Source organism: Vanacampus margaritifer, chromosome 3 (assembly GCF_051991255.1).
Source record: "Vanacampus margaritifer isolate UIUO_Vmar chromosome 3, RoL_Vmar_1.0, whole genome shotgun sequence".
NCBI classification, from domain to species: Eukaryota; Metazoa; Chordata; class Actinopteri; order Syngnathiformes; family Syngnathidae; genus Vanacampus; species Vanacampus margaritifer.
In genome coordinates this window covers 24,119,667-24,132,245 of record NC_135434.1, presented here as the reverse complement: position 1 = coordinate 24,132,245, position 12,579 = coordinate 24,119,667, and the positions used below count along the sequence as shown (strand labels likewise).

The following is a 12,579-nucleotide window of genomic DNA, read 5'->3' as shown; positions in this document are numbered from 1 at the left end:
AGTCTGAAGAATGAAATATGTGTCCAGTGAACGTGAGACAAACCAACTCCACTGAATTGATGTCAGACAAGCTGTGATCAGCTTGCCCTGCTTTTTTTCTGCCTCCACTCTACAAACTGTCTTCATTCCCTCGTCTGTCTTTCACTGTCAGTTTGGCCTGGAAAAGGAAGGATTTTTTTTTTACATGATTAAAATCTACTGTTTGCATTACAAAGTTATACTGTAGTACCTTTTTAACTTTATTTATTTACTTATTTATTTATTCTGATAGTAATTGTGTTTTTTTCCCTCATTTATTTTATTTAAATGGCAATAGTAGATTTCAATTGTGATTACATGCTCTACTTCTTATGCAATGTAAGAAATTACAATTGTTGTTGAATTGTCTAGTGATAAACAAAATGAATTATACAGCTGCAGTTGAAACCTTAACCACTAAGATCAGGAAAAACTAGTGACATTCCTCGATAACAACAACAAAAACGACGAGGGTGTGTAAATCCTAACCCATCCCATTCTTTTGCTCGTAAAGTATTTTTGTAAACACATTTCCACTGTGATTTTGGCTACACTAGACACCACTACTATGTCTGAATTTTAAGTTATTTTGTGTTAGCTTGAAAGTGTACTATGTTAATAATCAGTGCATTCCAAGGGTACAGTGGAAAAGGGAGTTTCATGTTTTTTACGCATATTCCAATTTTTCACACATTCCATATTCGACTTCTAAAGGTTAACTTAAGACTCTAAATTGTCCTTAGGTCTAAACATGAGTGTGAATGATGGTTTGTCTATTTGTGCCCTATGTTTGCCATCGTAAAGTACCTTGCCTCTCGCCCAAAACCAGCTGGGAAGGGCTCCAACTTACCCGCTAACCTCTTGAGGATGGTTTAAACTCTGTTAAGGAAATGTGTGAATTCAAGGGGCGTTGTGTCCATTGGGATTTTCGGGAGTTTTCCGAATGGCCGTTCCATTTCCGGGCTGCTCAAAGCCCCCCCGCCCTCTCTGTCGTCAAATATTCCTGGGACAAATTTTTGTTCCAATATGTCCCTGGTCATATCATTATTTTATTTCACATTAAACCCCACAATAAATTCAATTTGAATATTAATTAGGATTGGAGGTGAGTGGCCAAATGGAACAAGCAGCAGCTAGGAAGATTTGTTAACATCACACTGTTATCACACAGGTCAATGTTGTTGTTGATTTTTTTAGATTATTATTATTATTATTATTATTATTATTATTATTACTTGAAAGTCACTTTCCACTGCCTTTTCAATGTAAATCCAGTTTATGATTTACAGTGCAGGTCACAACCTAAAATTATAATAGGAAACAAGGTTTCTTCAGGGCGGCACGGTGGCTGACTGGTTAGCACGTCTGCCTCCCAGTGCAGAGGAGGAGAGGTCGAGTCCGGGCTTCGGCCTTCCTGGCTGGAGTTTGCATGTTCTCCCTTTGCTTGCGTGGGTTTTCTCCGGGTACTCCGGTTTCCTCCCACATTCCAAAGACATGCATGGCAGGTTAATTGAACACTCCAAATTGCTATAGGTGTGATTGTGAGTATGGTTGTTCATCTCTGTGTACCCTGTGATTGGCTGGCAACCAGTTCAGAGTGTAGCCAGCTGGGATAGGCTCCAGCGCCCCCTGCGACCCATGTGAGGAAAAAGTGGTTAAGAAAATGGATGGATGGATGGAAGATTTGTTTGTTTATTTAGAAAATGTTTATTTACTTTGTATATGTGGTTAAATAAGGTTGACTTTGAAATGATTCCTCTGGTTAGGACAAATTCAGTTTAGTGTTGTTTTCATCTCAGGGAGATGCACTGTACTTTAAGGGGCTGCTATAGAAAAAATGCTCATTAGATTTTCAAACCTCTCATTCCACTGCAGAGACTTTTAGAATGTGCTTATAATGTTTAACGGATGAAATCAACAAACTATAAAGGTATCAAAAAGAATAAAGGTGATTGTTGAGTATTCTAATTTGATGAAATACATTGTGAAATGATCAAAGTCAACAACTTCACAATATTTTCACATTGGAAATTCTTTAGCAAAACGAGGCATTTCTTCCAGTTGTGTTCCAGGTGTATGAACAGCAACGCTGTGGGATAAAAATGTAGCTTTCACTCATCTGTACAAGCATTTTATTTTCACATTTATTGGCAGCTGAAATCATTTCAAGCTGATTTTGTAATGTGTGTTAAGGGAAGACAATATAATGATGGCTAAACCAGTGTCAAGTAAGATGCTATTGTTGGCAATACAAATTAAACTTTATATAAATGTGTTTTTATATTGCAAATAGAAATTGCATGCATGAACTGAATTATTGCAAGTTGGGGAAAAACTGGGGGGAAAACTGTGATTTGCTTATCTCATTCAGAGCAAGCATAGTGGCTTTTTAATAGGTATTGAATAGGCCCACATCTCTCTCCCTCGAACCCACTTGTGCTTTGGGCAACGTGCTTCATTGTGTCTGAGAAATACAAAATAAAAGACACTTTCAACTACACAGACTCCAGGTCCTTTTTTTTAATTACCAGAACAACATAAAATGTGACCTCTGCATACTTGAAAATATAATATTTAAAATAATAACAGTCCAGCAATATTTGTAATATAAAGTCAAAGTATAGTACTATAAAAGTACAGGACATCCAAAAGTGACCGAAATATGACAGTAGCATACTTCTGGACCAGCTCGTTGAAGAGACACCCACTAATTAAAGCAACTAAAGTACATTTGCATTTGTAATAATCCATTTCATTTGTTTCTGTGCCGGTCTTTCAAAGTATTGCTTTTAAAGTCTACATCTGGAGCCCCATTTCGAGGTATGGACAGGAAAATGGACCAAAAATATTGTGAAGTTTGATTGATATTTGGTGCCTCCATTTTCGTGTCTAGTCTTGTATTTGCCAAAACAATTCCGCTGGTTAATTTTAATTCTCGACGCCATGCAGATGTGACGTCACCAAGTTAACAAACTGTCACTGGCACCCATTAGTTACTATTGAGTGATATGCCAGATCGCTTCCCTCTGGATGTAAATCAATCGCATCTCAAAGTCAGTCCTAAGATAATGTCGTTAAAAAGTATACTGCCATACGGAATTAAAAAAATAAAAAGGTAAAAGAATTCCTCAAATTATAGAGGAAATGTTGCACTCTTTATTTCCATTGCCTTGCTCAGAGTTCATTAAGTACATTAAATTATGTTATGCCTTTTCCATAGTTGTCGATTCACTTACTTCTGTAGATAAGGCCATATACCGTATTTGCACTGCATTTATCATTTCCTGTGCACCACTCTTTTGACCATATTTGACCTCATGGCATACAGAAGGTGCTGGTCCACATTCTGCCACAATAAGTTTAGTTTGTAACTTTGAATCAGTCTGATCAGCATGACTGTCAAATTGTTAAATCTATTTGAGCACATCCGTCGCCATGGGCAGGTCATAGGGGTCCGTGCCCGCCCACAAAAATAAATGTGCTCCCCCATTTGAGGCATGGATCTCTAAAATGGTTCTCCTTTTTTATGATTATATTTTTCATTCATTCTGTTTCGCACTCTTTTGTCCGAGTGTCAAATAGCAATGGCGGCGTACGTCCAAATAAAGTTTCTACAAAATTTATTAAACTGGAAATAATTTTTGAAAAATGAATCCCAAAGTTATGTTAGTAACAACCAAATGAGTAATATAGAGCAAACTTGTCATGACAGTGGGGGTTCCTTTTAAGCCTGGGCTGTGTGCTGATGTGCAAAAATAAGTTACATTGCTCAAAAAAATTAATAATATTAAATTCATTCAACTTAATTAAGCTTGTAGAGTACACAAAAAATCATGTTGTTTAATAAGAACTTGCCTAACTTGAGAGGTCTTGTGGCTTTTACATGACAATGACTAAGTTGAAATAACTTAAAAAGATTCACGCAAATTGTTACCTCTTCTTTTTCTTTTTAACCTTGAGCCAGAGTTGTTACATTTCACTTACAGGTGGCTTGAAATGCTGTGGCGGAGTTGAGATGTATGCTTCCCAACAAACACATCAAGATACATTATTCTGATTACATTTTAAATGTGATCACCCCATCATGAGGAAAGCGTCATAAATTAATCGTTTTTCAATTATAGAACAACAGTTGCATGAAGCTTGGCTATTACTGTTCTATCTGACCTTTAAATGAGCTCTTAAAAAATGTTTTGCGTACAGAGAACATTTCTCAAGCTATACTGCCATGAATCATCTTTCATAAAACACAGACGTGTCTGAGACAGTATACAGTAATTTATCAAATGAAAGTATAACAACTGTATTGTGATGTTAGGGTGATTTTTGAAAAATATAACAACAATATGTTCTCATTTATCAGGTTTATTATTATTAGGTAATTTAGGGGGCTGTGCCCATTTAACATTGAAGTAGGCACATGTTCTGTTATGTTTTACCATATTTCCTGTCTTCCCGTGCAGCTTGTTGTATCCTCCTGACTGTGTGAATTACAGTGTGTCTAGCACGTAGGTATCCTTTTGATATTGAGAAATTAGGTATCCAGAGATGGTATCATCTTGAATATACTGGCTGAGTAAGATAAGAACTATGAAGAGTTGGAGCCTGCAGGCTGGTGAACATCTGAGCCGGGGAAATCTGTGGGGGTTGCAGCATTTCTTACTGTGCCTTTGAAGAAGACCATGATTATTTTAAGCACCAGTTCTGTGAAATGAATATGTTGATCCCCCCCACACACACACTTCCATTGGTAAGGGTGAAAAATATAGGTATATATTTTGAGAAACTCTGACCATCAAGCACAAGTCTCCTGCGTGTACCTCTGGAATTGCTCTTTCCCAGGAGTGAAGATTAGAATACAATATTAGAGGATTTGCAAAGCTTGGTGTGCCTGTGGTAGAATTCACTATTTGAGAGCATGTGCAGTTATCAGATTTTTTGTTGTTTTTTAATCTTCACTCAATCTTAGAGGTACTTAGAGTACTATCTAGTATAATTTTCAGTTCCGGTTTCAACCAAGTTATAATAAGTAGCATTGTAGTTTTCTGAGCAGAACACTTAGTGAAAGTGATCTTTCTTTATATGCGATAGATACTGTAATCTATTCATCTCAGCTCCGAATGCTTAACGGAAACCAATTTGAGGCCAAATAAGGGCTCTATTTTAATGAATTCTAAAATTAGATATGATTCTTTTGTAGGATCTTAAGCTTTAATCCATCTTCGGATCCATCTCGTTACAGATCCAGTAATGCCTATTCATGAAGGAAATTGATTCTCTCTCTCTTTCTCTCTCTGCATACAAAGTGGCTGAAAGTAACTGTATCTGGGAAAAAATATAAATACATATTTAATGTCATGTTAATAACATATTTTTGCCATCACATTTTCCTTTGGATAGAGTATTTTCTACATCGTCATACTTTAATTCTGTGACAAAATCTATTCATGAGGTATTCTACTGTACAGACGCTCCCCAACTTACAAACGAGTTACGTTCCGAGCAATCGTTCGTAAGATGAATTTGTTCGTAAGTTGCTTCAGTGCTATATTTTTATTATAATTTATGTTTAAAGAGAATACGTACAGTACTGTACTACGTATGTTAGAGAGAGAGAGCGAGAGACACACACAGTATGTACATGTACGTAATAAGATAAATAAAATGAAGTTTAACTTACTTTTGGAAGATGTACTCGATGCTTAAGGAGAGGAGGAGGAGGAAGAGGAGGATTTTATATCATGAGAGGTTCTTCGTCGTCGCTGGAATGGGCTTCAAAAGTTACTTCCTCCTCCGTAACTTCAATGTAGGAAGAAGTTGAGGGTCGCGGAGAAGAAGATGAGGGTTGATGAGTATCTTCCTTGGAGGATTTACTAGAAACTGGCCGAAAGAAGCGATCTAACGACGATTGCACAGTTTACTTCTTTTTTCATCATAAATGATGCGGTAGCACTGCATGGCATCATTCAATTGATTTGCAACCTTTGTGCAACGTTCAATATTTGTGTCTTGCTGCTCGAAGAGTGCGATGGCTTTATCTATGAGCGACAGGCGTTTCTTCTTCTTCCTCCTCCTCGACACGTTGCTGAGCCTCCAATGCTGGGTGAGCTCTCACAGCGCCAAGCGTCGGTATTAGCGGCGGAAGGAAGCACTACAGTACTCGGAAAAAGGTGCGCAATAAAAAATCTAACTTACAGCATCTCTTTCCGAACATTTTTTGACATGCGCGCATGCGCGCAGACATGTTCGTATGTACCGTTGTTCGTAACTCGAATGTTCGTAAGTAGGGGAGCGTCTGTATTCTCATCATGCAGATGCACATGCACATGATTAAGCCTACAAGGATGTTTGGCACACACATGAACCCTATTCCTGCTATAAGGAAAAACTTACGTTACACATTTTTTAAGTGTATTTGGCTATGTTTTAGTGCTTAACATTGGATCTGTTTGAATGTATTGGAGTCTGGTCCTGGTGAGGACGCAGTTTGCATGAAGTTTCCCACTTAAGTTAGGAAAACTCCTGCCCAGGGTCAGCTATTCACTTATAAACATTGTATTTGTTTAGGAAAAACACATTATTTTCATTTCCAACAAAATAGGAACAAAACTTGTTACACTTACATGCTGTGACTGTTGACATGAGTACTCTTTATTGTCTGACACATAAACCAAATTAGTTATTATTGTATATGGTAGTATAACTTAGAAATATCTGAGATTCAATGTAGCTAAAACAAAACTGCAATCGCCTTCCCACTTGGCCTTCATATATATATATATATATATTAGGGGTGTGAATTGCGATTCGATTCGTATCACGATTCATAGGTCACGATTTGATTCGATGCCGATTGATCCTGATACGATTCTATAAATTGATTATTGCGATTTTTTTTTTTTACTCAAATTTAGAAAATACTAATCAGTAAACTTGTACATGTACACTGTAAGATTTGTATGAAAATGTATTTATGTATCTGAAAATTCAGGCTTATGACTGAGCCACTACATTTAAAAAACAGGTTGTAGTCTGTTTCATGTTTGAACAGCACTGAAATAAAATATTAAGGCTTAATGTTCCATTAATATAACATTCTTCCATGATTAATGTGTGATTCCTAACCCTAAGTAAGAAATGTTGTTGAATATTTCTAAAAAAAATTGATGTTTAAAAATCGATTCGGCCGCATATCGAATCGATTCGAGAATTGCGCGCTGTAATATCGCAATATATTGCCGACTGCTGCACTGGAGTCTCTGGCTGATAATAATGGGCGCACGACTGAGAGGCTGCTGCAGGTCTCCGGACCTCGTGGAGGCCACGGCGTGCCAGAGTCATATATATATATATATATATATATATATATATATATATATATATATATATATACATACATACATTTTCTTAACCGCTTGTCCTCACGGGGGGCGCTGGAGCCTATCCCAGCTGGCTTCGGGCAGTAGGCGGGTACACCCTGAACTGGTTGCCAGCCAATCGCAGTATATATATATATATATACATACATACATACATGCATACATATATATATATATACATACATATATATACACATACATATATATATATATATATATACATATATATATACATATATATATATGCATATATATACATACATATATATACACATACATATATATATATATATATATATCCATCCATCCATTTTCTTTACCGCTTAGTCCTCACAAGGGTCGCGGGGGGCGCTGGAGCCTATCCCAGCTGGCTTCGGGCATATACATATATATTATATGTAAGTAACTAAATTTTAAAATCGCATCTCAAATAAACCGGAAGCCAATGCAAGTTGGCTAGTATCGGGGTAATATGATCAAACTTTCTCGTCCGTGTCAAAAGTCTAGATGCAGCATTTTTTACTAACTGCAGACTTTTAAGACTGGTCATAGGAAGACCAGAGAGTAATACGTTGCAGTAGTCGAGGAGAGACGTAACAAACGCATGAATTGTAATTTCTGCATCAATTCTCAATTGTGATTCTTCATTATTCATTTTTACATATTGAAACCTGTTATTTTAATAACTGTTTAACCAGTTCAACGCAACACCTCTCATGCCATATTGGTCACATTTCTGTAAAAGTAATGGGTGATTAATAGTATCAAATGCTTTACATAAATCAATAAATACACCTACAGCGTGTTGCTTTTTTATCCATTGCTGTAGCTTTATTTCCTACAAATTCCATCACTGCCAATACTGTTGATTGCTTGTTTCTAAATCCATACTGATGGTCATTTAATAAACCCAAGTATTTTAGAAAACTGGGGTAACAAGAAAACAGGTCTATATTTTGACACAATATGCTCTTCGCCATTTTTTTACACTGGTATCACTTTTGCTATTTTCATTTTATCAAGACAAATACCCGTCGAAAAGGATTTATTGCAGACATAAGTAAATTATTCGATTACACAATTAATTACTTCTTTTATAAGTGACATATCGAGATTGTTAGAGTCAGTTGGTTTTTTTTGTTCTTAAACTTTCTCACAACTTCTAGCACATCACTCAAACAGACCCCTCCAAGAAGCATGGAATTGCAATTTTTTGCAAGTACAATCACAATTATTTTTTCTTCATCGCTTTGTGCAACAATCCCTTTTGCCAAATTCGGGCCCACATTGACAAAAAAAAATCATTAAATTCATTCACAATCGTCTCTGTATCATCAATAACAGAATTGTCATGTTTCACAATCTCTCTCTTTTTGGACGATTTTTAATGAGCTCATTCAAAACAATAAAAAAAAATAATGTAATTAATTATAGGATTTTTAATTAATTAATCTAATTAATGTATTTAAATCTCATATCTGCTAAAGGTTCCCAAATAAAGAATTTGAATTCTAGGACATTACAAAATTGTAGTGCATGACTAATCAATTGAATACACCAAGAAGAGAAGATTTGAAATCCACACTTTTATTGTTGAAGTGTGCTTCATAAAGGATATTCAAAATAAAAAGTTTAAGCACATCCACAAACCAATTAGGTTAGGCATTATTTAAAAAGATCATCCAAACTTCAATTTTGTTGTACTGGTAAAGGTCGCGGTTGATCCGGCTGACGAGCTGCGGCTGCAAAAGCCAGCACAGTTCAATGTTGCCCTCGCGGTCCAGACGGAATCATTGAATACATTCAACTTCAGTGAGCCCAAAGATGTCCAAACATGGTCGATATATGCGTGGCCGCAGTTTCCTTCTTGGTCTGGTTGGTCTCCTCTCCTCCTTTAACCATTTACGCAGTATCATAGCCAGGTAGGTGATGGGCATTTTGCTATCTGACTGTTACTTTGCATTGGACATAGGGTCTTTGATACTCATTTCAGCAAGTGTTTTCAAATGGGTCATGTTTAAGCAGTCAACTGACAGGTTGATAAGGAAGGAGTAATGCATAATAATTAAACCATTTCGTTTGGGATTAGATAAATTAACAGTGCAGTGAAAAGAAGAAATATGTAAATAAATTAAGAAACATATGTTGCAAGTCCATTGCCTAATTATAGGCTTAATCTCCATATAATAGAACTAACACAACATTAATGCAACGAAAGCAACATAAGAAAGTTTCACAGTGTTTCACCCAATCATGAGCTACACATTTACACATACATGTTCGAAAAGGAGAAGGAAGAAACAAACTTATCAGGTCCTACCCCTTTTAACATCCGTTACACAATAAATAGTAGGTATGTATAGTACCCCCCCCCCCCCCAAAAAAAAACTGCTAGTATATATCTTGATTATTAATAACAAAGGTTATTATAGTAATTATTAATAGTGAACACATTTAACAGTATGCGTTATGCATATATTGTCATACTTTTACATGCACATATTTTCCTTATAAATAGCAACAATACTAATAATAATGCAATCATAATAATAACATCAACCAATGTTACTTTTAATTTTGCACATAATAAATATGACAGACTTCCCACATTTGATTTCCAAAGTTTTTTTTCCGCTTGAACAAAAAAGGGAAAAAAAAATTCCTAATAGTCTGTATAATGTCACAAAAATGAGCTGCACAATTACACGCCCACATTTGTTGAAACTGTTTTCTAGCTAACAACACAGAAATAGACTGCTGTATAAATTCTGTGTTTCTGTGGACAGACCAATTGGTACAAGTAGCAAAAGAGGCTTTGCATAACCTTAACTCTTTGACTGCCAAAAACGTTAAATAACGTTTAGTAAAATCCTACGGAGGACCGCCAAAGACGTTAAAAGACGTTCACTATGTTTTTTTTGGGTTTTTTTGGAAACGAGTGGAGGAAAGTCTTGGCCAGCTGTGCTGAAAGTATCAAGCAGATCTAGTTAGTATAATGCCTATTTTTGGGCACTAGATGGCAGCGATGACTCTCTTTGGACAAGATTGGGTAGGCGTCAGTAGAAGACGTGAGGCGGAGCTAGAGTGTTGAGGGGAAAATGGCTGAGGAAGCCATAATGGCGACCGGTTGCAAGCAGCTCACGCTTGAGCATTTTTTTCAAAGACCAAAAGCATCGACCAATGCTAAAGAGCACATTGATGGCGACGATGATGATGATGGTGACTCCGAGGTTGACGCCGAAGTTGGATGCGTTGACGCGGCGGCTATGATCACGTCATAAAGCCTCACCGGCTAGCGATGCTAACGCCGGAAAACGAGGAGCACAACCGAGCACTTCTGCACAGGCGGACGTTCAATCGGACGATGAAGAGTGCCAGAGAGTCCAATGCATATTCATCGGAGGAGTGGGTACAGTCTGATCACGGAGAAGACACTGGTTATGGACTACGATGCCACCATGAATGGAGTGGATAAGATGGATCAGAACATCTCTTACCACCCGGTATAGGAACTGAAGGACATGAGGAAGCCAGACATAACACCACCGTAACGTCAACGTATCATGATCCTGAGAGTAGACTTGATGGCAACATGGCCAAACACACACTGCAGTATATACTTGCTATTCCCCGAAAAAAAAGGCCGGCAAGAAAGTGTAGCGTCTGCACGCGAAGGGGCAATCGCAGTGAAACTAATCTGTTGTGCGTCCCCTTGCACGCAGGGGAGTGTTACAAAAAGAAAAACTGTATTTGAAACATCCACACAATTGTAAATAGTACCACGGTTGCACACATTTGTAAATAGTTTGCCAAATTGTTTTGTCAAATTGTTACACTGTTGAATGTAAATAAATGTATTTTGCTATCAAAAAACACTTTTTCATTGTTGGGGGTAGTGTTTTACAGAAGTAAAGCACTGTTTAGGTGTTTGTGGGATAATTCAGTGTCAAGTGTCAAATTCACTAGAGTGCATGAAATAATATCGTTTCACAAAAAGCTTGATTTCTCTGTATTTTGTTTCAAAACAGAGCATTTGGGTGAAACTAACCATTTTCTATTGTTGATTACTGAAAAACGGAATAAGGTAGAAACAAACTTTTTTTTCTGATGAAAGATGTGAGTCCAATTTTTCATTTGGTAGTATGTGTGTTTCCATAGTCCAAACACAAAATTTTCTGTGGACCTTGAAAGATCAGTCAAAATGCTTAAATCGGCTGGCACCCACGGCATCCCTTTTCTGAAAACGTCTGGCAGTCAAAGAGTTAAAAACAAAGTTTGTTACATGTTATGTGGATAGCTTATATTTGCCTAGAGACTGAAATTGAAAATTAGCTTTAACTAATATGTATGTTCAAGCATTGTCCCATTATAAGTTATATGTAGAAGTAAAATTTCAGAAATCTACTGCATTTCCAGCCAACAGCAGCTATCACAGAGACTGTTACATGCACTTTGCCAACATCCAAACATAAAAAAAGCTAAGAGAAGAAGAAGAAAAAAACACTTATTTTAGATAGAATCCTTGCATACGCACATTTAGTTTACCAACTATCAGGCTGCTGTCCACAGAAGCAGCCTTAAATGTAAGCCTGTTCCATGTGATGTTTCACCAAACACAAGTCGATTGGAGTTTAGGGGAAAGAAGGAAAGTGTAGTTTTTTTTGTGTGCGCTTTATATTATTGGTAGGTGATCATATTTTGATTTCTAAAACAGAGGACACTCGGCCCACACACAAAAACTGCAATTTTCTCACCTACCCATTTGCAGCTGTAATGCGTGTAACAGTTGTTTTCAACAAGCTGGCAACATATCTCGTTAAATATAACCTTTTTCCAGTGGGTGCAGTTTCAGCACCATGTATTACATTTTGCTGTGCTACATGTTGCATAAAGGGAGGGAGGCAATAGCCAGGAGCATCTTTGTGGTATGGAGTCATGTACTGCATGCATAACTGTAGGCCTTGGCATAAACCTATCATGCATTTTTAATATACAATGCATCACATTTAATTCATGTTTATGTTTTGCTTAAAGGCTGTGTGTGCTTGTGTGTTGAGAAATGAAACGTTTTTTTCATTTTCAGTTGTTTACTTGTGCTCATCAAGGATAAATACACTAGATTGGCAAAAGAAAAAGACTCTAATTCACTTTATTAATACAACCTTAAATCTACACACTCTTT

At 36.8% G+C, this 12,579-nt stretch overlaps 1 protein-coding gene across 1 annotated transcript in view; it reads left to right on the top strand.

The window, feature by feature from the left end:
* Positions 1–2,516, top strand: part of zmat4a (zinc finger, matrin-type 4a) — a 113,321-nt gene extending 110,805 nt beyond the window's left edge. Inside the window, exon 7 of the mRNA XM_077561771.1 lies at positions 3–2,516. Within this exon, the coding sequence (XP_077417897.1) occupies positions 3–30 (28 nt within the window). The 3' untranslated portion in view covers positions 31–2,516. The remainder of the gene's footprint in view (positions 1–2) is intronic.
* The last annotated feature ends 10,063 nt before the right edge of the window (positions 2,517–12,579 follow it).